At 29.6% G+C, this 26,023-nt stretch overlaps 1 protein-coding gene and 1 long non-coding RNA gene across 6 annotated transcripts in view; both read left to right on the top strand.

Annotated features, from left to right (window-relative positions):
* The window catches only part of LOC142326449 (glycine dehydrogenase (decarboxylating), mitochondrial-like), a 123,822-nt gene that overhangs the window by 78,567 nt on the left and 19,232 nt on the right, over positions 1-26,023 (top strand). For 2 of the 5 annotated variants that reach the window (XR_012756786.1, XM_075368969.1), the window contains exon 3: positions 22,574-22,750. Coding sequence is in view for 4 of the 5 variants with exons in the window: in XM_075368969.1 (XP_075225084.1) it covers positions 22,574-22,750 (177 nt within the window). In the remaining variant the exon portion in view is untranslated. Of the gene's footprint in view, positions 1-18,141; positions 18,218-19,320; positions 19,397-22,573; positions 22,751-26,023 lie in introns of those variants that run through there. The other 3 variants (XM_075368973.1, XM_075368972.1, XM_075368974.1) reach the window with 3 other exon arrangements.
* Positions 712-14,931, top strand: LOC142326458 (uncharacterized). The gene is made up of 3 exons (XR_012756792.1): positions 712-1,365; positions 12,520-12,598; positions 14,889-14,931. It is a non-coding gene; the product is annotated as an uncharacterized LOC142326458 (long non-coding RNA).

The following is a 26,023-nucleotide window of genomic DNA, read 5'->3' as shown; positions in this document are numbered from 1 at the left end:
TACTACAGATATTCTAAATAAATAAACAATTAATGAAACCCATCTTACCAGCACGTTGAAATCAATGCATGATCTTTCGGCTTACTTGAAAGCCATCATCAGGAGATAAAATTATTTAATTAAAATTAAAAATTTAAAAGCTCACATGTAAAAGTAATGACTGTATGGTCTTACCAGTATAGCGAAGGAATACTGATGTGTTGAACATGGAATACAGGAATAATCCACCAGAGTACATGTATCTTCCTTCAGTATAGTGGTAGGACCACACAGTTATGACTGTTTTAAATTTTAACTGTGATCTTTTAAATATTTTAAACTTTAATAAAATAATATTATCTCCTGATGATGGCTTTCAAGTAAGCTGAAAGATCTAGTTCATATCAACAAAATTTCTGTAATGTAGATAAAATTGTTTTTAACAAAATGATACTGATATCAAAAAAGATTAAGAGACTACATTTCTTTTATAGCATTAATAATACATAACTCATTGCTATGAATCGAATAGAATCGATTCGTAATTGAGAAAGATTTGGTTTCCCGTCGCCTATCCATTTCATTGTTAAGAATCGTAGAAAGAATCTGTTTCTCCTGCAAACCGATTCTCGATTCTTTCGTTCAGTATAAAGAGTCGAATCGAAGGAACGACTCGTTCACGATTCTTCCCATTACTAGATAGCAGTCGATCGTCAATTCAAATGATCGAAATTTTCAGGTTAATTTTCTAGTATTGTAAATAATGTGAGGGAGAGCCATTTCCTAGATGAAAAAAATAATTACTGTAAATAATATTGTTTCAGCGTTGTGTATGATTTTTGTCTTTAAATATCATTTTTTGTAATGTATATAGTTTATAAAATGATTTATAAATAACATGTGATTTTTCAAGTATCCTAATTTATGTTGACCGGTAATTCTTATTTAACGGCTACTAATAATGTCACGAGCAATTTTTAGACTTAGTTTAAAAAAAATTACTGGTTTTTTAAACGTTTGTGATGGATTACATAGAAAAGTAATTTTTAATAATAGGACGTGCTTTCATACATTCAATAAGAATTTCTCTTCTAAGAGAGATGATGAAAAACTATCGGCTCCTAACCGTTTTGAAAGAACTGAAGACAAATCAAAAGAAACTTATTTAGAATTATTGAAACATTTCAGGGTTAGGGAGACCCATAAAAGAGGACATGTGGAATTTATATATGCTGCCATGAAATATATGAAAGAATTCGGTGTTGAGAAAGATTATGCCTAAAGGAATATTTGTTGCCCAAAATATTCTTCAAGTTGAATTCATGCATTATCCTAAGCAGCAACAGTGTATATTAGTAGATCTTTTAGAGCAGATGGAATACAATAGTAAGTATTTGCTTATTATAATAATGTGTTTTATATTCTTTGTAATGTTTTATTATTTGTTCTCGTGGAATTTGTACAATTCTACAAATCCTAATGTTTCAAAAATAAAATCTAATAGAATTATTAATAAGTTTTAAATTACGAATGGGTTTAGCAATGTTTTCTGTATTTCAGTTTAAACCTGCCCTGACAGTCTTATTTTTGGAAAATATTTTATTGATCTCTATTTAATACCTTGTCTATCTGTCATTGCTAAGATTCATGCTGGTATCTTAGGCAAAATTTATGGCAAATGCAATGCTTTTGTCAAATCAAATTCAATAATTTGAAAGTGTGTTTTATTCCTCAAATAGATTGTTAACATATTATCAGTCATTGTTGTAGTGTACATTATTCACTTTTTCGTTTTTTTTAAAATAACACTTTTTATGATTGTTTTCATTTTGAATTTTATTTAATAAAAAAATGTTAATTGAAATATAGTAGATTCAGTTCATTCTGAGCAAGACTGCAAAAATAGAATATAGATTTATGTGTTATGCAGCAGTTTTATTTTGACTTTAATAAGGGAATATTTAATTAAACAAAATAAAAAAATATCATTTGATGAGATCACTTGAAGTTAAAGGAATACAGTGAAAGGTAAGTTTGACAGATGGTACAGAAAAAGTTATATGTATGTTATCAAGGTAGTTGTAAATTTTATATCCTGTCTGTGAATGTAGTGATTTAAAACTTATAACCTCTATGTCTACAGCCTCTCAATGTATTATGACATGTTCTTTTAATTTAGTAAAAACTGGGTAAAATTTGCATATTGATGAAAGAGTCCTTCTAAATTACTAATGACTGATCCTTAGCACAATAATGTATACCATCAAAATCATTATCAAGAAAGTATGTCGTTTATTACAATTCACGGGAAGTGTATTGCAGACTTGAAAAAGCTGGATTCTAATCATATTACACTTTTTCTGTTTATGTTTAGCCTCCAAAACCACCATAAGGTATTATTTCAGACGATGGATGATTGAGAGTGATATGTATGAATGTAAATAAAGTGTAGTCTTGTACAGTCTCAGGTAGACCATTCCCGAAATATGTGGTTAATTGAAACCCAACCACCAAAGAACACTGGTATCCACAATTTAGTATTCAAATCCATATAAAAGTAACTGCCTTTACTAGGATTTGAACTTAGAACTCCCAATTTGAAATCAGCTGATTTATGATAAGTTCACATTAGACCAACCCAGTGGTTTAATCATATTAAACTTAGATAAAATAACTATGTCGATTCAGCCAGAGTATGATGCTCGTACACAAAACATGGAAAAAGTTGTGGGTAGTTTAAAGTGCTATAATATACTGCACAGCAGTACAGTTAGGCACCATTTCGATTTTCATTTAGCAGAGTTCCCTTGTTACAGCATATACCACAGATTATGCTTTCATAGAGATCTCTGGCTGTCATCAGTCGACTAATAACATACTTAAATATCACAAATCAAGTTTGTTAATTATATAACTAATATGAGTATAACTGTAAGTAATTGTCCAATACAATTAGGGGGGAAATTGTACACTCCTTTGTTATGGATAAGTACAAAAAAAAGGTTTTTCAGTAATTATTTAAATACAATGAGTTTTTTTATCTACTTGGCAAAATCATTCTTTTAGCAAAATTGTCTGAGTTGTCAAGTATGGTATGAATGACTGAATCTTGTTGAAATGACTGTTACAGCTTACCAATATGTGATTCATTTAACATTATATGTGCTAATGATGCATTATTGCAAAACTGGGAACGCTACTTAAAGTGTTGCTAAATAAGTACTTCTTATTTTTAAATTAATAATTTACTCATTTTATTAATGCTGTATCCAATAAATTACAAAGTTGCGGATATTCATATAAAAAGTAAAATTTGAAATATTATTGCCATGTTTATAATATTTTTATATGGAGTTTTTTTCTAAATTTCACATTCGGTTTCAATTTTTATTATCTTAATTAATGCTGTAAAGAAATTTAATATTGAATCTTAATTAGGGCAGGAAACTACATAATATACAATTGGCTAAATACAAAAAATATATAAAAAAATGTAAAGTGCAAAGAAGACAATAAATTCCCTTGGAGCACTTATTTAGTGAGTCAAATTGGTATTGCTTTTAACACGTTTTTCATGATTTTTGAGAGGTTGTTACATTTTTATTAGTATAATACACAAGAAACCTTTTTACTTGCCATAAACACATACAAAAACACTGTAGGTTGTGCAAATTTGAGATTTTTATCACCAGCCCAATCAGTTATTGGAAGCCAAAATTTGAATTTTAAAAAAGTTAGTTTTCAAAAATTCATAACAGTAGGGGTAAGTATATCACCATTAAAATTATTTATGGTAGAACTACTAACATATACCTACATATAAAGAAACATTTTTACTTGCTATAAACATCTACAAAAACATTGTAGGTTGTGCAAATTTGAGATCTTTATCGCCTTCCCAATCAGAGTTATTGGATGCCAAAATTTGAATTATAAAAAAAAAATTAGTTCTCAAAAATTCTTAAAAAAAGGGGGTAAGTATATCCCATTAAAATTATTTATGTTAGAACTACTAACATATACCTACATATAAAAAAATCTTTCAAACTGTGCATGCCATCCCTGTCTATTGAAAAGAATTACCAAAAGTGAAATTTCACCGTTTTTCATGTTCAACTTTATTAGTAATTTTCTATCTCTCTTCAGTTTACCTATCTAAGATTGATGGACCAATCTTTTACGTTGAGAAAATGTGAATAAATTGCTTTTTGTTTCATCCTTCCAGGAACAATAGTTTTTTTAGTTATGATTTTTTCCATAAACCCTTACAATCAGAAAAATAGGTGTGCGCATTTAGCAAAAATGGCCGCCACAGATAAACTGCTTAAAAAAATAGTTTTAATGTCCTGAGATATGTAGGAAACAATTGGGTAAGTTTCAATTTTTTTTGAGTTGGTCAAGCAACCACCCTTGGGTCACTTCAAATAGATTGACCCAGTTGCGTTATCCATTCACTGTTCAGAGCAATAGAACAAAACTTTAAAATTAACCTGATAGAAACAGAATAGTTATATAAAGATCTAATTAAAACATGCAAATTTTACTCTTAGTGGATAAAAGCCATGGCCACACTTGTACAATCTGAAATGCATATTAAATTTGAAAAAAATAACAATGAATTAAATGAACTAATACATCATAGATCAAGTATAATATTGTTGTCTGTTTCAAGATGGACATCATTATTCACATGCCACTTAATAACAGCACTTATAAAGGAGTTGCATAATGGTGCTTAGAGAACCTTCTAGTAGTAGTATAATTCTGTATATTAAGAAAGTAAGTTGTTTCTTAAATTTTTTCAAAGAATTTGTAGGGTTATTTTCAGAGATATAGGCTATATTTAATTTATAAACTCAAGAACTTAATTAGCCAATCTCCATGACGGAGTGATAGGATCTTCGCTTTTCATCCTGAGATCCGGGATTCAAATCCTGTCAGGCATGATATTTTTCATACGATACAAAATTCCATTTCCATATTCCATGTAAAAACTTCTAAGTTTCTGTGTTATTTCATCAAACAATAATAATAACCACTATTGGTGGAGAAATTATATTTACTGGAGTTTGATCTTAATAAAATAAGAACTATTCAGCTTTGTATCAAAACAAGTCTCATCACTGTTTAAATAATTTTGTTCATTGTTTAATGGTGTCAAATAGTAACTTTTACTATTTAAAGTACGTTATGTGGTGAAAATGAAAATACTCTATTTTCTGAGTGGCTGTCTCTTGACTTGACTTTGATTGCTTGCCATTAAAAACGTACTGCACATATAACCATGAAATTTTTAATAAATACTTTTTAAATAAAGTAAAAATAAATTTTTAGTTTATCATACGTTAAAGATATCAGATCTAAATCTTAAACTGTTTTAGAGTTGTTATTCAATTTGTAAAATCATTTTATGTTCATTCCTTTTTAACACTGGAATAGGTTCATTGTCTTCATTATTATTTTAAATTCGTTTACATGATATTTTATAAAAGTTAACACTAACTTGAATTTTTTTTAGAGATTTCTATGTATTGAGAAATAGATGTATTAATGAATTACTAAAAATTGTGCTGAGAAGTCAGTTCTTTCCCTCAGTTGTCTTCTTTCCAAACTTATTCTGTTATAAGTTTCAGATAATAGTAGTTGTCGACTTGGTTTTCTTATTGTATTTCCGTTTCTTTTTTAGTGATTCATTTATTTATATATTCTACTTTTCCTGGTTTTGAGAATCTGATTGGAAATGCTTCAAAAATAAAAGAAAAAAGTAGCACTTAAATTAATTATCATCTGGGCATAGTATGCATTCCTTTAGGTAATATACATTCATCCCACATATAATCCCTTAGGAAATCAGAATATTCAGAATGGGATCAGCCTGTAACAGATCACATATTTTGGCATTGATGTACGCAAATATGTGCTGTAAGAAATTGCTTTTCCTTGATTTATTAAAGAACTACTTGAGAAAAGGTGCAGGTCTCCTTAAAAGAAGTTATTCCTTGCCCATTCTTTAATTTACATGATTTGTGAAATGATTGTTTAACAAAATTATCAAGATAACTAGATGCTAGCATATTGTTATACAAAATTATTTTCTTCAAGTCTGTGACATTACAATAACCTATTGCTATTGTAACAATCTATAACAATAGCTCAGGCTATTCCTAAGGTTATTTCATTAACTGAATTTCAGCAACCAAATTGTAACAGTAATATGGGCTTTGTGTCAATCGATAGCGAGTGAGGCCCATATTAACAGTAGTGTATTAACACTGAAAGAGAACATGTGCAGTATATGGGAGTTTTTGTTAGAGTTTGAGTTATTAAAACTACTTTTAGAAGTAAACTGCTGGTCATCAATATGTGTATTTATTAATATTTATTAAAGCACTCAGCAACAGGTTATGGGCCCAGATATGTAACTGTGAACAAAGGTACAGAGGTCATGAAAATTTTGTTTAGTTGTGACCATGTGGGTAAATATGGAATCACAGCAGTTTATGAAGTTAAATGAAAATAACTGGAATATTTGGAAATTCCAGATGAGAGTAGTATTGATAGCTAAAGATCTCTTTGTTATTACCAATGGAGATATACAGAAACCAGATGTTTTGAAAGCTGCAGAATTGAAAAAGTATGAAATTTATAATGTACGTGCACAGGAAGTGTTATTAATGTGCGTGGAATCCAGGCCTTAGTCGCACATTTTAATGTGCAAGACTGCAAATGAAATTTGGACTAAACAGAAAACAATATATGAGCATCAATTAAGTATGAATATTCATTTATTACAGCTACAATTTTTTAATTTGAAGTCTGAAAATGGTGTTATGGACTTTCTATCAAAAATTTAAAATTTAACTGTTTCTCTTAAGCAATAAGGAAGAAATACCTGAAATCTGATCTTTTTGTAATCTGGTTATTACAAAAATAATTTTATCTTTGATCATTTTTTTTGGTTGGAAATCAGTGGGTGAAAATCAGCAAATATTGCTTAAATATATTTATTTTATACTATATTATGACAATTAATACTAACAATAGAGAAATTATAAAAAGAAAAATTAGAAACTACAGTGAATGTTACGTATGAGGAGAAATTTGAAAACTGTTTTCTTCTGTTAGATAAAATAAGATTTAAATTATGAGTTGCATATAAGAAAATTTAAATTATGAGTTACATATAAGAAGATTAAATTTTTATGTAATATACAATATAACAATATATACAATACAATATATACAATATAACAATACAAGAAAATAATCAACTTACTCTAAAACCTAATGAATCAAGCATAGAAGTCTGATCTTGTTCTCTTGGTCCAATATGTCTAGATGGAAATCCTTCAGATTTTGGTATAAATTCATCAAGTTTCGATCTACTATAAAATTTCATACAATTAGAAAATGTTCTATTAATGCCAAGACTTTTAAATAATACACTCCTATTAATTACATTTTTATTATATAAAACAGAATGTAATCGTAATTGTTTAAAATTTATTTTGTTTGTCATATTGTTTAGCATTTTTTTAAATAAAAATCACCCACTTTATTAAATTAGATAATATTTAATTAAAACGAATATTAAGTAAAATATAATCAAATAATAACTAGTAATAAAGCAAACCTGAATTACAATAATTAAATTAGAACTAGTACTCAAATATTTGTAACATAACTACTGTTATTTTATACATTTATAATTATATATTATTATCATACTGATAGTTCAAAAGGTTAATATTAAAAAAAAACTACTGATATTAGTCAATTTAAAATACTATAACTGCTGTTTAATCTTTTTTTCATCTAATTTACGTGGTTAAAAATATTGTAAAAAAAAATAATTCACCACTAAACCTCAAACTTTGTACGTGAGAGTATGGAATAGACATTTTTTAGTGTATGAAAAATACCACGCCTGACCAGGGGATTCAAACCTAGGACCTTCTGAATGAAAGACTGAGATGCTACAACTTCTCCATGGAGATCAGTGAACCAATATTTTAATTCACATATATGTAAATAATGCATCATTTTATACAAAAAGAAAAAATATATATATTTTTTTTTGTACTGGATTTTTAGCAGTTTACAACCATTATATGTTTATGTTCAAAAGTATAATAATATATTACATATTCAAAAAGGAAAGCTTTAAAAAACTGGCTCAGTTGTGGTGAGATTACTAAAAGGTAAAATAGCAATAAAAAATAAGGGCTATAATTCAAAATAAATGATAAAATAAAACTTTTATGCATTGTTCTCTTGGTCCAATATGTCTAGATGGAAATCCTTCAGATTTTGGTATCAATTCATCAAGTTTCAATCTACTATAAAATTTCATACAATTAGAAAATGTTCTATTAATGCCAAGACTTTTAAATAATACACTCCTATTAATTACATTTTTATTATATAAAACTTCAAAAAAAAAAAAAAAACTTCAGATAAAGTGACTTAGTACAGTGAATTTTTAGTCTCTGTCTATTGATAAGATTTAAGGGTCTGTCTCCAAGAAAAATTCTTTTAATGGTTCTTCTATATAAAAATTAAAAAGTAAATAAAATAGGGTTCATTTATGACTCATTCCTTACTTCACCTTTTCTACTTTTATTATAATTATTGGATTCTTATACAACTTATATAACTGTTTATATTTCATATTTTAATCCCATCATTCTTGAACATTTTATTTCATTTTAAATAATTTTTTTTAAGATTATAAATGTCACATTCAGATTTATACAAGCTAACCTTCTAAAATTAATCGGTAGACTAAATTTGCATTTTGTTCCCGTGCTTTTCCAGAAACCAATTCGGGTTCATCTTTATTTTGTTCTAATCTTCTATAAATTAAAAAGTTTACTGCAGAGATATTAAACTTACATTCAGATTGTTTACCTGTTTCTGCTTACTTTGGTATCTTAAAAAATAGATCATTTGTTAAAATCTGAGAGAACTTTTCAAATCTAATAAATTGCACTTTTTATACTTTTTGCTTACACACTTATTACGTATAAAAACAATTTGTTTGGTTTGTTGGAAAGATTAATATTTTGTTAGAAATTAATAAAAGTTATTTTTAAAATACTGAAAATATTTCTTCCAAAGGTCCTTTCAGAGCAAAATAGTCTTCACTGGAGATAGTCATCTTCACTGGAGATACTGCTGATGTTTATAATGTTCCTCATTTAAAAACTCAGGATACTTCTTAAGTTCATAGTTAAGTCTAAAGAAGTATGAGTACCAGTGCACATTCATATTTATCAGATGACTTTGCAGCTTTTATAAGATCTGGTTGATTTTTCCCATAATTATAACATTCAACACAGGTTTTGTTGAAGTAATACAGACAAATTAGTAAGTTTTAAACTGTTTCACTGAAAGGCCGTTGGCTCATTAGTCCACTGAGATGACATCACTGAAAAAATTCTCTCCACGTTTGCATGTGAGCTGGTATTAAAAATAAGTATTGGAACATTTTCAACAAGTGAGAATACTGATGCTTATCCATACTCTCAAAGCACCTAATCTACTTTTCACTTGAGTTTAAATTCTCCCATTTAGGCTCTCCTTCGTCATGCTGTTTGTCCATTAAAACTGTAACCGTGCTCTTTAGGCAAAGAAACTGATCATAAACCTCACTTTTTGGGAAAGAAATGTTTTTGAGGTAAAATATGTCTGATTTTTTTCTATTTGATCCCAATTAGGGATTGGCTTTAGCATTATCCAGTTAAAGGTGGATAAGTGCTGAAGGGACTCACTCCACTTATCCAATTAACCATAAGCTGTCTGGAAAAATTCCTTACATTCCCCATTAAACATCTTATCACTTTCTTTCTCTTTAACAATTATTTGCTTAATTTTAAACGCAATAAAGAGAGATTCTTTTTGTTCTTTAAGAGCCTTCAAAGTTTTGTCGAGAATTGATTTAACCTCAATAATTGAATATTTGAAGATTCAATTGTTTTTATTTTTTTTTATGAAATAAAGACAGCTGCTTGTAGAGAAATCACATATAAGCCTCACTTAGTGTGGTTGAGAAAAAGTCCATGCGCATTTTAGGGGATTTTTCCTGATTGAGGAACTACACCTTCAAAGCTTCCTGTAAACTTAAAATTCATTCAACTGCAGGCGTAAGAGATACCCATCTTGTTCTTGAGTGGTAAAGCAACTGTTTGTAAGTTATATCAACAAACTCACAGAAACTTCAGTTCTGCTTGTGTAGAGAAGTAGTTGAACAGTTTGACAGCTACTGTGTCAAAATCCATTGCAAGGACATCAGCTGCACAAGAAACTGTATTGTGCAATGTGTGTGCAGGGCACCCAATCCCTTCTATGTCTTTCCGCAAATTACCTTGCAGTTTGTGGAAAATGTTGTTTACCCCTTTGTGGTTCGCACCTCCAAAATTAGCCTTTGTGTTATCACCACAAAATGACGAATATTTATCTAAAGGGAGGTTTACTTCAGTTAGGCTTGCTTGTTAAGCAGTAGATGGTTATGGTATCTGAACTGTTATCTTTCAGTGATGAAACCTTTATTATTTTACTGGTAATATAATCATCTTCTTTAAAATATTGAACAACAACAGGAAATATTTTTCTGCTTTATGGTCACTAGCATCAGTTGAAACTTCATAATATGGAATTTCTTCTAATTCTGAAACCCAAGTACTAACTGAATGTGAAGAAAGCATGTAACTGATAAATGAGTAGCTTTAGTGCGTGCTGTTTATTGTTTTACTGCAACCTTAGAGTCGGGATAAATATTCGGATTTAACTTATTTGAATAATCAACTGATTTAAAAGAGCGATGCTATTTTACAACATGGTACCTGCTGTAAGATCAGCAGTAGCTATGATTATTTCTTCTTTCGAATCCTTTTTCACAAAAAAATTCGCCAATCATCTTAGAAGAATTCACACCGTACATGCTATTTTTATGTTTGTTTTTAAATGGTTTAACAGATCAGCTCTAATGCCGTGACTTACTGAGATGAACTTGTTGCAGAAAGAACAATATGCTTCTTCTTCATTCTTCTCCTTTTTAATAAAAGTTCACCTTAGAATATTGTTCTCTGAAATGACATTTTCATTTTGGCATTGTACATGCAAACGCTACACTAACATGCAGCAACTTAAATATGTGCACAATGAAATAGCCTAAACTCCAAAATAACAGTAATGACACAGACTGTCTGTGAGCAGTGAAGTGACTAACCTTGATTTGGCTTTTGTTTTGGTTTGACATCTGCTGTCTGCTGTCTGCAGGCAGGCGCGCAGGTCAGAAGTTGTCAACCCTCAACGCATAAAATTTCCCTAAATTAGAGTGAAATTTGTCTTCCGAAAAATAATGTTTACATTATTTACCAAACCGGGATAATTTAATATCCTGAAAATCCTTCTCGGGACACCAGGACGTTGAGGATAAAACAAGTGACAGTCTCAAAAAATCAGGACGTACAGCAACTCTATTCATGCAGGATGGAGCCAGACCACTCACAGCTAATGTTGGTTTAGACTTTTTGCATGAAACTTTTAACGCAAATGTCATTTCAAACTGATTTCGTAATCGTTTTGTGTGCGAATAGAACTGCCCCCGAACAGTCCTGATTTGAATCCGTGTGATTATTTTCTTTGGGGATTAAAGAAGGAAAAAAATTTTCCTAAACATCCTTGTACAGTGATGGAACTGTGGGTCCCGATCATCGAGGCGTGCAATGAGATAACTGAGGATATTTGTCGTCGAGTTACTAACAATGTAGGAGTTCATGTTGATGAATTTGCTAGATGTGATGGTGGTCATATTGAACATATGATAAGCAGAACATAATCTCCAGGTATATACTAAACACATTGTATTTTACTTTTCTGTATCGCGATTCAAATAAATATTTTTTAACAAAACCAAATGTTAGATAATTTCTTGCACCACTCTGTATACATACTCGTATATATTAAAAATAACGGCAAAATATTAAAAAAAAAAAATAGATTAACAAAAATTATTAGGTAATGACTGCAAATAGAGTTTCTCAGTATTAAAGTCATATTCTTAATGTCTGTCTATTTTGTCTGTATAGTAATATATGGCTAAAATACGACTGTTTCATTAACTGATAAACATTTTATCCAAATTCATCCTTGCAAAAAGATGAATTAAATTAACTTAAAATCACATATTTGGTCATTTCTTTTATCCTTTTATTTATGTTAGGGCTTTTATTGTATGTACTACTTTTCAATAGCATACTAATATAATGGTGTTCATTACTTTGCTAATGATGTTTTCTTGATCATGTTGTTGCATTCTCCTGGTGGTTTTCTGTAAATTCCTAACTGAAGTTTCTTTTCAATTTTTTTTTGATGTTCATATCCAAAATTATTTTCTATTTCCTTTGTGTGTACTAAATTTTTATGACAGATATTGAGTCTATATCAGTCTGAATTAATTTAGTTTGTAATTTAAACTTTATGAATAAATTGCACTATGAAATAGAATATATTGATTTGTGGTTTATTATTTTTTAGTCATTGGATGAATTAAGCAGTAAGGCGGTTCCTGATAATATAAATCTGAGAAGACCATTACATTTGGATGAGCCTTTAGGTAATACATTTTTAATGGCTTTATGTATTTTTTAAGAATTTTATTTAAATCCTTTTGACAACACAAATGTTTTCAGCAAAAGTGCTGCTGTCATTGTTGCACTATGATTTCAATTAAAATTATTAGTGGTAATTTTTTTTTAAAACCACGTAAATAAGATGTCATCACACACACACACACACACACACACACACACACACACACACACACACACACACACACACACACACACACACACACACACACACACATACATACATGCATACATTCATACATTCAATCATACATATATATATATATATATATATATATATATATATAATAATGTTATTTTTAAACAAATAACATTAATTTAGTTGACAAACAGATCTGGTTCAAAGATAATTTGGATGACAACTTATTTTCATATCATTTTCATGACATATATATATATATATAAAAGAGATATTCCAATTAACATTTTATTGTAAAATGTATCTGTTTCATTTTTAGTTAATCATAAAATGATATGAAAATTCTTTATTGGGCTTTATGTTTTAGAGACCTAACAAAATATAATAAGCATTAGTATTGCAATTAGTCAAAATTTTGGGGATCTAACTTCTTTAATTTCTGATTGTTTTGAGTTAAAAAAAAAAGGGTAAAATTCTGTAGGTGTGTATTTGTTTGGGTGTTGGCATTTATCTACCATAATGTGTCTAACATACATTCATGAAATTTCATATGATAACCTGCATATACGTAATATCGATGATGTTAAATTTTAATGAAAATTGAACAAGGTGGTGGAATTAATTACAGCTAAGAAAGTTTTGTAACCGTACTTTCAATTAAAAAGAATTGTAAAACAAAATATAAAAGCACAAACAAACAAAAGCAAATAAAAATTTCACCAACACCGATCAGGATTTTTAACATAAATGTGCAGAGCTGATTTAGTGTAAAAGATTTCAAGCCATCAGTTACTGCTATTACTTTGCTTTGTGATCTTGCTACTACTATAGATATTATTAAAATATTTTAAAGTTATAAAATTGTGAAAATCTTGCAGTTTATTTGAATTTTATCCCATCATATTTTTGTTTGTTTTTTGATGAATCAAATATTTTTTATACTTCTGTTGATGCAACACATAATGTCTCTGGAACTCAAAACTTGTTCCACAAGTGCAATCTGTGAATTGAGATATACAGAATGTTGAGGGGATATCTTGAGATATAGCAGGTTGCAGTTCATATCTGAATAATGTCTTAAATTTTGTGACATAAATGAAATGCCTCACTAAAATCCTACATCCTCCCAGGATAAGTAGGGTATCCTGAGAATGTCTTAAAATTCAAGTAAATATAGAAAATCCCTGAAAATTTTTAAATTTATCTTTTTAATTTATCAATAATAAAATTAATATTATTAAATTTAAGTTTACAGAATCCCTTTGATTCTTTGAACTCCCATTCTCACAGAATTTATGTAGCATAATTTAATTATAGGGAACAGAACTGGTTAACGGGCTATCAATGTTATTATATTGTTATATGCGACTATCCTTGAATATGTTGTCATCTAACAAACAGAATAACATAAATTTTTCCCTTGATCGTTTAAATTTGAGGTGACCATTACTATTTTCTACCCAGCACATTAAATCGAAAATTCCTAATCCAAATTGAAAACAGTTTGTTGGTCTTTTCTTATAGTTAAGGACTCTTTGTAATACTTGAATAACTCCCAAATAAAAGTTCATAATGCTTAAACAGTTAGTTTAATTCTTTTCTTTGTAGAGAGGGGCAATTCCTGCAATACCCTGATTGCAGTATCAGGATGTTGGAAAGTTTTGTAGATTACTTCTTGATTGACACTTAGTACTGATGAACTAATTATTGTTTTAAATGTGTGATTTATTTTATCTATTTGTATATCTTATGTATTGTGGCATTTGCAATGTGAAATATATATTACGCGATGAATTGAAATAATTGTTTATAAAGTATTGTAAAAGAATAATTAATAAAGTGCAACTTTCAAATATATAAAATACTTGTTAGAAAACAACTGACCTTGAAATGGTTCTGACCAATCAGCAGAGATGGATTGGATGTATATAGGTGGTTTATATCTTAAAAATTAATTATATTTAAAATAGTTAATCTGCAAATGAATTAATTCATTTGCAGATTAATTCGATTTAGGGAGGTGCACAAAGAACATTTATTGGGGATGGATATGAAGTGCTTTGTACTTAACTTTATGGGATTAATTTAAAAATTATTATTCATATTTAAATTTACAGGTGAATATGAACTTATAAAAAAAATTAGAAAAATTGCAGAACTTAACCAAGTATGGCGGTCATATATTGGTATGGGATACCATAATTGTTGCGTCCCGCATACTATAATGAGAAATATTTTTGAAAATCCAGGCTGGTAAGTCAATTTATCTCTGTATTAAATGTTCATGGTTTTCTTATTTTTTTAATCAGTACTTGTTATTTTTCTTTTATTACAAACCTATATAATGCAGCATTATAGTAGAAATCTTTTTTCAAAGTATAGAACAAAAATAACTTCTTACAACAAATATGGCCGTAAAATAATTTCCTGAAACATATAAGTCAATGATCCCTAAGATAACACGAAGCATTGTGAATTACTATTAAAATACTTTAAGAAAATGCCACAAATTAAACTTTAAAGATAATAAAAAATAATTTTGACCTTACCTAACAAAAGAATAAACAAAAACATACTTTCAGAATACACCAAGAACAATAGATAATTAACATGCTCATCCACAACATCTTAAGTAATCAGCCTCATAAACTATCTGCTTAAGTATAATCTACTCATGTCCCCTAAAGAGCACATAAGGACTCTTCACTACAGAATGTCTAACACCTAGATTCTCATTCTGTGTAACAGCACACTCATCGATAGTCTTATACAAAATTAATAAAAATACTAAAAAAGGTAAGTGAAACAAAAAATACATCATATTAATATATATAAAACATAAAGAATCGGAGAAAATAGCTTATAAATTAAAAAAATCTGGATGCAGTGTGGCTTTTCAAACATTGATCAGACAAAATAAACAATTTTACACAGAAAAGAAACAACCTGGAATATTTCACTATTCTGTAGTATGTAAACTGAATTGTTCAAACCACACAATTTTCTACATCAGTCAAACAGGGTACAATTTCATTCTAAGATATAATGAATATTATAAAAGCTTTCCACATCAACGTAGAACCAATATTTGCCAGTAATCGACCGACATTAATAATAAACTTGATATTCTTAATTTTCAGAAAAGAATTGCTTATTAACATACTCAAACATTATGAAATAGAAGAAAATTTCATTCATAACTGCATTGCTGGGACTTGAAGATTAAAATGTTTTATTTTAAATAATGAAAAAGACAAACAAATGTTTTAAGACTGAGAGGTGTTGCTATCATCAACCATATCACATATAAAAATGTAATAATTTTAAGAAGTGAAATAAACAAAGGTCAGGGATAGGGGCAATTACTTTTATACCGAGATTTTGAATACTAGATTTTGGATATCGGTACTCTTTGGGAGTTAGGTTTCATCTCAGAAATGGTTGATCTGAGATTGTACAAGACTACATTTCATTTACATTCATACATATCATCCTCATTCATCTTCTGAAGTAATACCTTGTGGTGATTCCGGAGACTAAACAGAAAAGAAAAAAGAGATAAGGGCGGGCAATAATGATCAGATGAGGAAGCGGTTATAATGTTACCAGTTGTAAATAATTACAACCATTGAACTCAGTAAGTCAGGTAAACAAAAAAAGAAGATACTTAAGAAGCAAGAAATTCATCTCCTGAAACCAGAGTTAATGGAAAAAGATGAAGAAGAAACATTGATAAAATCCAGTTTCTCTTCTTCATCTCAGTCTGTATACAAGAAAGGTGACTGCCTCAGCATTTCTTTGCAACTCACTTAAAGAGAGTGTGTTATCCCCTTCATAAACTAAGGCCCCATCAGGTGCATCCCTGCTAGACCAAAAGATACTGCCAAGGCCTTCAGAGAACAGAGGAAGAAAGGATGCAAAAATTTAGCAATTCTCCCAAGGATAACCGTAGTCAAAATTTTCAAACTTACACAATCTAATAAGATCAGAACGCAATACAAAATTCCATCCAGTTTATCTACTGGTTGTAACGAACCAGCATCTACTTGTTGTAACGAATACCATGATTCAATTTCCAGAAAATGTCATTATTTGTATATATATATATATTTCACTTTCTTGTGGACACGATAACTGCCATAGTCTTGTGCCAGTCACTTTCAAATTGACACAAAGTATAATGACCCAAAATTTTGGTCGAGTTGGGGATTTTACCCAAAATGGGTAAAATCAAGCCATGGGGGGAAGCTTTTTCAAAAAAACAAAATATCTCTGTAACTTTCTTATTAAGTAAAATATCAAATTAATTTAAAGTTCCTACTATTCTTTGGATAATGGCCTAAACCTTATCTAAGTAAAGTTTTTTGATATCACCAACCATTGGCCCAGTGGGTGGGAAGAATGGAGTTTCGAAGACAAAAAAAAATCATACCTCCCTTAGTAGATACAGTATCAAATCGGTTGAAAGTGGTCTTCAGTCCTCTAAACATTACTTAAAATATTTGTCTGAAACAATGACCAACCCTTATGACAAGGGATGACCAAAATTTTGCTGGAATTGTAAGATGACGAGGGGGGCTTGTCATATGCTAAACATGTGAAACCTTTTTCACGTGCAACCATTGTCATATTGAGTAAATTTGTAGTTTTTCTTAACTTTAAGGTGGAAATCGTTTTTATCTCTTACTTAGCACCGGTGAAATATACCTCCGCCTTTCAGCATGTCGAAAGGAATTTTTTATAACCTACTCAGCGTAATCTTGAGAGATTTTTGATATGTTTATTTCAGTAGTTAATAGTTATGAAGTACGTATAACTTATTTATTTTTTCCTATCGATATAAATTTGATAGAATACAGAAAAAAATTAGTTTTTATTTAAAAGTGATCTAATCGCATTGCTACAAGCCTTGTAGCAATATGTTTAATCTGCTCAGAAGACCAGTTTTCTCATTATGTAATTAAGATGTAAAAGCTGTAAAAATATACCTTTCAAATAGTGTTGGTGGTTTTCAGTAAGGTTTATAAATACAGATGGTTAATGGCTAAATGCAGATGGTGGGAATAAGTTAATAATGAGTTAATGAAGAAGTTGATGAATGACATATCATGAACTGGTTTGAACCATCAAGAGTATTTACATTATAAATGGTTAAATGTGTTTGTCTCCTACCATAGCAGTTCATAATATTAATAATAATAATCAAATTTTATATCAATTTTGCCATAATATTGATCATCTTAAAATATATTTTTTGATATATTGTTTATATAACTTTTTAAATAAAAAGTTTATCCTATAAAAGTTTTGTTTTATTTTGAGTTAATATTCCTTAAAATGACTTTTTATCTGTGTTTTTTAGGTTGGTATTTCACTTGAAACTGTATCGCATGATGATGTAAGCGATTTGCTTTGGATCTTTGGATGTGAAACATCGTTAGAAGAGGTATAGTATATATTTTTAAACTACATAAACAATATTTGAATTCATTTACTATTATTTTGAAAAAGTGTAAATTTTAATGTAATTTCATAAACATTTTAGTACATTTTATGAATATTTTTTAATGCATTAATCTATAATTCTTATGTTCACACTGAAATTGTTAATGAGTTAACACTTTCAGCCGTACATCTTGCTCTAGTAATATGTTAAAGTAAATATGAATGACAAATTTAGTTCTAAAACTGTGTCAGTGACCATATTTCTTTCTTTCCAGCCAGGAGGGCTGGCTTTACCATTAGTTTGGCTTGTTGTGCAATCCCTTCATAGGAAACAAGAGTCCTTGACTAATTCTTCAGGCAAGGTCTTACTGATACCAATCTGTAGGTGGTAGCATAGTACATAGATGGAACCAGGGCAGCTGACCGTAATACTTACCTAAGTTCCTAAGTAAGAAGGATAAGGATAACAAAAGGGTAGGGAACAGGCAAGGAACAATCAACCGATTGGTCCTGATTTGGTTAGTTTACTGTCTTCTCAGGAATGATAGTTTCTTTTTTTACTATTATAATAAAAATCTTGCAGTAGGGGGCTGCATATGTTGAGAATTTTAAGTGAAGGGGATTTACACAAAATCAGATAGCAAATACGATTGTCATTTTGTGTACGATGTGTGTGCATACGTTAGTACTGTTTAAGATATAAATAAATATTGTTACAAGAAATGTCAAGCAATTTACCTCTTTGTTTCCTTGCTCTACCTTCAATTAATGCTTTTTCCTTCTGGTATACTCTGATCATCCTCTCTATTCCGTACTCTACCCATTAAATAATAATCTATTCAAAAGCATTCAAAATCGTGTTTTATGAAACATAAATAATGTTCAGACATTGTATAGATAATGTTATGTTTTAGTTGTTAAATCTTTGTAGGGTTGTATTTTTAAATAGGTGTTCCAATTTTTTGTTTCTTTTATATAGAAAGAGAGATTGTAAGATTTGTAGATTGTTACCTAACCCAAAATTTAGTTATTTAACACCTATCTAAATAATTTTTTTCATGACTGAACACTAGGAATTGTAATAAATATTTAAAAATTTTTCAGTATTTGGAACCTTCTAAAAAGAATCCATTCCTCACCAAAGCACTATTTCCTCTTCATGCCTGGACCACAAAAAAATGTAAGATTTTATTTATTTTTATTTGTTAACAGGAAAATAAACTGATTATTGATATAACTTATGTCTGAAATTTTTTCAAATCACCAGAAAAATTATATACAATTAACCTAATTCTTGTAGGGATTAGAATCTTATAATTTTTAAGAAAACCTTTTTTTAGAAAATTTCTTTTATTATTCATTAGTGTTATTTTAGAGAAATAAGGGGACATTCATTATGAAAGTACATTTTTAAAATTTTAATATGCTCTAAAGAAATTAGAATAGGACATTTTAAAAGACTTGATTTTTTAACATAAAAGGTTGAAATATTCAAAATTAATAAAATATGCAAATTACTTTAATTAGGTTTCTTAAAAATGTAGTGAAATCCATAGAAGAAATTGGTTACAAAAAAGTAAAAACTGATTGTTGTAATTTTAAACATTATATAATAAGAACATATAATAAACAAGAACTTACTGATCCCTGTCTTTAACCAAATGTGATACACTCCTATTTTGTGGAGTCACATGATCTGACAAATATGTGCTATTAAGTAAACATCAAAATCCTTTTGTAACATATTTTTTATTTAATTGTAGGAATTGTTTATATTAAATAGCGTGTAAATAAAACTATACAAAGTATTCTAAAAAGTTAAAAATATCTTTGAAAATAATTTATTAGGTGTAACAGAGAAGAATCTTTAAAACACAAAGTCTGGTTATATTAAACATATAACCATAAACAAGAAGTAAGATAAACAGTTTCATTTCTAATTATCAAATAAAATTATAAACTAGGTGAAATTAATAAAAAAAAAATTTAATTGCAGTTAAATAAACTATTTTAAAATTCATCTCGTAAATATTACATAATGTTATGAATGATTTGAATAGTATAGTGTACTGCCTAGAAAATCAGGTATATAAAGGAACATATTTACCAACAATATAGGCTATAAGAAAAACTAAAGATTTCTTTCTATAAAGGTTCAGTGTAATTAAAGAAACACATCTGTAACTGAGTAGAGCTGCCCTGGAATTACACCAATCATTCATATTAAACAACATTTTTCTAATTTCCATTTGTTTTTTTTTTTACAAAGATATAGTTATTATGCCATACTCTATGTGCTTAGTAAAGGATGTTTTTTTATCTTGTATGTAAAAAGAATTTTCCTTTTATTTCTTGATACCTGAAGTTTTTTCTGAATATCAGATCATTTTGGTAAAATGCCTCGTTCTTTAAGACAAGTCAGATCAAAGATTAGATACATGCTAAATACAATAAACAGTTTCAATTTGAAACCAAACTCTTTGTATATGGTGTGTGTGTGTGTGTGTTTTGGTGAAATCTGTTCAAAAAGTATCATACCTATCTTTTTCTTGAAAATTACTTGAATGTGATCAGTAAAGTTTGGTAAAAGTGCAGGACTATGTGCCACGTGTATTTTTTGTAATTGCATAGAGGATGTCATTTGTTATTCAGCAGCTATTGCATGCATGAGTTTTGCAGGGCTTGTTGCAATTTTATTTTGTGCATAATGATGATATACACTAAACATTATTATATCAAGTTCTGCCAAAAGCTTAGTGAAACACAAAGAAAAACGATTAAGAAGATTAAGCAGACTTTTGGGAGTGAAGCTACAGGGGTAATAAATATTACAGAATGGAATAATAATTTTCAAAATAGTGACACTTCAGTTGAGAGTGAACAACACACCAATAGGATATTAACAAGCCGAACTCCAAATATCATTAACAATATATGCAATTTGACATGGAAAATCATCTGTTGACTAAGAAATTACAAAGGACATTGGGATTAGTGATGAGTTCACCTGATTTTAAAGGATGAATTGAGCTTGTAGACACAGACCATGAAATTTGTGCCAAAGTTGCTTTACTTGAGCAGAAAAAGATTTGTTTTGATGTTGCATAGTAGTATACCAATGTGATCCTAAATCTGTTAAGACCATGTTGTCGATGAATCTTGGGTATATGGATATAACCCAGAAACGAAAGCTCAGTTGACAGTTATCAGGATTTCCATGCACACTGGAAAACCTGGAATTTGAAAAATCTTTAAGTTCTGGAAATTTCTTGGAATTTGAGCTTATTTGTCATAAAATATTTATTACTGATGTAGAAATTTTGCAAAATTTTACTTATTTTTCCATACTATTATTTTAACCAAGTTCATTTTTTAGTAGAATATATTCTGAAAATAAGGGAGGTTGAAAGATATCTAATTTTATTATTTCTATCATTAGTTTTATTATCTTTGTCAATCAAAAAAAAAAAAATTATGACAAATAAAAAAAGTATGAGTTTCATAAAATACCTTGAAATTTTTATCTATGTCTCCACATACAACAAACAATTTTTCCACATTCACTAAATGTGTTTCACTGACTTTATTAAATTTAAGTTTCACTGACTCTACTAAATTGAAGTTGTAGAAAAAAATTGATGATCAATATCATTGATGCTTTTTTTATGCTTAACAGATGTGTAGGATTTTGAGTGTAATTTTTTAGCTGTTACTGATCTTTTTAATGCCTAAATAAATCACCATCATTTCCAAGGCCAAAGAAAGCAAGACAAGTGAAAATGAAGCTGACTGTTTTTTTTTTAATTTCCTCAGAGTTGTGCAACCCAAGTATGCCCCAGAATTCTAAACTATCAAGAAACAGAACTCTCTAAAGGATCTCCATTACCTTTGTCATGCAGTTTGGTGCAAGAGATTGGATCTATGGAAATTACATAAATGTCAGTTGCATCATAACACACACGCCTATTTGTCACATGTAATCCAGAACTTCAAATACAGAAAGTATTTATTCTGTATAGCCAAATACAGAAATCCTCAGTTCACTAGAACCTAAGACATATTTTTGAAATCACTACTCACCAGATATGGCTCCTTGTAATTTCTGGTAACTTCAAATGCTTCTGAAAGTGTTCTGATGTCACAGCTGGGAGATATAATGATGAATGTGATAGCACAACTTGTAGAAATATCAAAAGAGATGTACAAAAAATATTTTCAGTATTATGATAAGAGGCTATTTTGTAGGAAACAAAGATTTATAGCCACTTGGTCAATGGTCAGACAGATTTTGAACAAACCTTGTATTTATGTTTTATTTTATAAAGTTTAGTAATAATTATTAATTTTCTGTTTTTAGATTGCTGAAAACAGTGATATATTAAGCAACAGTATTTTGAAGACAGAATTCAAAAGAATGTCACAGTTTATGACTCATCCTATTTTTAACACTTATCATTCTGAAACAAGAATTGTAAGATATATGAAGTCACTAGAAAACAAAGATATTTCTTTAGTTCATTCTATGATTCCACTGGTTTGTATTTTCTGATTTGTCTAAATAAACTTAGAATAGTTAAAAAATTGTTCTATGCAGTTAGGCTCTAGGAAGTGTTTTTTTCATTTTTTCCAGGAATAAAAATATTAACCCACCGGCTTGGTCTAGTGGTGAACGCGTATTCCCAAATCGGCTGATTTGTAAGTCGAGAGTTCGAGCAAACTCGAGAGCCCTAGTAAAGTCTAGAGTCCTAGTAATGTCAGTTATTTTTACACGGATTTGAATAATAGATTGTGGATACCAGTGTTCTTTGGTGGTTGGTTTCAATTAACCACTCATCTCAGGAATAGTTGAACTGAGATTGTACAGGACTACACTTCATTTACCCTCATACATATCATCCTCATTCATCCTCTGAAGTATTATCTGAAAGGTAATTACCGGAAGCTAAACAGGAAAAGAAAGGAATAAAAATTTAAAAAAGTGAACAGAATTAAAATAAAGTTTAGTGCTGTCTCTAACATTATTTTTATCCTCTGTTCAAGATTTTATCTATGTTGGGTCATCTGAAATACTTCTAATTTTTGTCCTGCACTATCTTTCACCTGCTGCTGCACATTTGCAGTGTTCTTTTTTGCAAGTTCTTACATCTTCCACTGCTATCATAAACCATCTTATTGCTCTAACTGTACTTCTCATTGCTTACAGTCTCATGTTTACTCCATCCTTTTTCTCTTCTCTACTATACTTCTCTTAAACTGATTTGGCAACCTCTGCATTACTTTTCTTTTCATTATTCAATATCAATTACTTTTATTATATTTCATTCTAGCCCTGCTAAATGAACCTGTTAGGTTTTCACAATATTTTGTATTTCCTCTAGATTATCATAATTGATTTGGCTGTTATTTTCTGCTTTTCCTAGCATTGTTATTCTTCCCGTTCGTATTTGGCAAATATCAAAGTATCGCCATTCTCAAAACTACTTTTAGCAATCACTTAATGCCAAAAGTAGTTTTTAGAATGGAGGTACTCCATAACGCATCGACTACAAATGAGTGACAGTGCTAGAAAGGGCAAAAAACAATATTCAAATTGACCTGTCAGGTTCATTTTACCTTGTATTTTCTCCGCATAAAAGGACTAATTCTAGCTGAGATTTGTCACCAATAAATTAGTGATTACAGTACGGTAAAGATATTACGAGTAGACAAAGCATGGAAGATCAGTTCATTTAAAGAAAGAACAATGGATGTTAATGATGAACAAAATTCACTGATGAGCTAATAAAGACAATTTCAGTGATAGACATTCAGTAATTAATCGGTATACTTCTTGAGCAGGGCTTGGTAGAATTAAGAACTGTTCTTTATTAGATCTCGACTAAAATTGTAGGCTATTAGAAATATTATGTAGAGTGTACCCAAAAATTTTGCTGACATTTATCTACAAGTTTTTTGTTTTTGTTTTTTTTTTTGCTACGGAAAACAAAGAAAGCTTTCTAAACTTTACAGTAATAGCAGATGAAACAAAGACTATTTTACCTATAAATAAACTATTTAAACATCTTGGCAATTTGACACTTCCTGGCAATTTTTAAACAAATATATTAGGGAATTTGATAAATGTTACAGCTTACAATGAACTAAATAATTTTGATGTATGATTAAAAACATGTAGTAAGGAATTTTGGTTTAAGGTTAGCCTCCAATTCCATACTCTTATTTACTATACAAAGTTGTTGGAGACCATCAAGTGAGAAATTTTAGACAATTCCTCTAATAGATGTAATCTTATACAAATAACTGTATGTATATACGTGACATAATCTTAGTGGCAAGGTGCAAAAATGAGATATCCAGTCTAAAAAATACTAGGAAGATTAACAGTATATTATGAAAAACAAATCACTTAGATTCAAATCCTGGGAACACCTCATTTTGACCTACATTTTTGTAACAGAGAACACGTCTTAATATAAGTAGATAAATGACATTCAAACACCAAAGTATACGGGTGTTATGATGGACTTGACCCTATTTGTTATGCATCATTGTCTAAGTTCAAGGTAAATTAGTGGAAAAAATTGAATTATTTGTTAAATTAACAGAGGGGAAGTATAATCAGAAGTCCTTTGCTTGATGACTTTAGTGCTTTGTTTTGCAGCAGGTGGTTATCCAACATCCAAACAGCAAGTGTCTGCATATATCATGCATTTGTTTGGTACTGAATAAATACATTTGAATAGTTAGTAGGTGCTTGAGATTGATACAAATTCAGAAAAAATTATTTTTTGGTCAGGGTAGCACTTCTATACTTCAATTACCAATTACATTATTACTAGCAAAGAATAAGATGAGAGATTTAAGACTTGCATTCTACAATCATTTCATTTCTACCTCTCCTTGTTGGCCTAAGAGTGATTTTTTTCTTTGAATGAATATCATTCATCGGATCAATGAGGCTCATGGTTCTGAAAGGCTTATCATATTGAGGCTCTCATGTTGTTATATGGAGAAACTGTTCTGTAGGGTTTGAACTGATGGTTGTAGGGTTATGAATGGATAATGGTACCTTTTATAAAACTCTTCTTTTTTACCTATTACTATTCCTTGGGCAGTAGTGGGCTCCAAGAGAAAATCAGAGTGAATTCCTCCCTGTATTTCTTCTGCCATCTTTGTGTGGATAATTCTGACCGACATCTTTGACATCAAAGCTGTTGGTCTGTAGCATAGTTATCATGATGCCAAGTTCTCTCGGGCATGCTTTACTGTGCTGCAAGAACTGGACACTTGAAAACCATGTGTTCTGCGATATCCTCTCTTCTGCAATAATTACACTTGGCTGAGGGATTCAATGCTTATGTAAACAAGTATGCTTTAAAGTAACTGACCGATCAGGAACTGAGTTAAATAGTACCCCCAGTTTTCCATGCTTTGTGGTCCAGCCATCTCCGTAGATCCAGTATTAGTCCCTATGTCTATCTTTTTTCTTTTTTATTTGCTTCCAGGACTGTTGTTAGATATTGATGTCCAGCTATCTTTTTGTCAACTTATCCTATACCATAAACAATGTCTGGACAGCATTAATTAACTAAGAGCAGACAATTCTGAATGCAGAAACAATATGGTAGAGTGTGATTAAATCTTAAAAGGATGCTGAAGAAGATTACTGTACTACCTGAATGAACAAATGAAAGACTTCTTTGACTGAAGCATAGGTCTGATAGAATAATTTCAAATCCTGACAGCAATTTTCCATGCTCTCAGTTTACATATGCTCTGCTTGAATAGTTCCATGTCACATTATTCA

This window comes from Lycorma delicatula, chromosome 6 (assembly GCF_047948215.1).
Source record: "Lycorma delicatula isolate Av1 chromosome 6, ASM4794821v1, whole genome shotgun sequence".
Lineage (NCBI taxonomy): Eukaryota > Metazoa > Arthropoda > Insecta > Hemiptera > Fulgoridae > Lycorma > Lycorma delicatula.
This window is presented reverse-complemented; position numbering and strand designations above follow the sequence as displayed.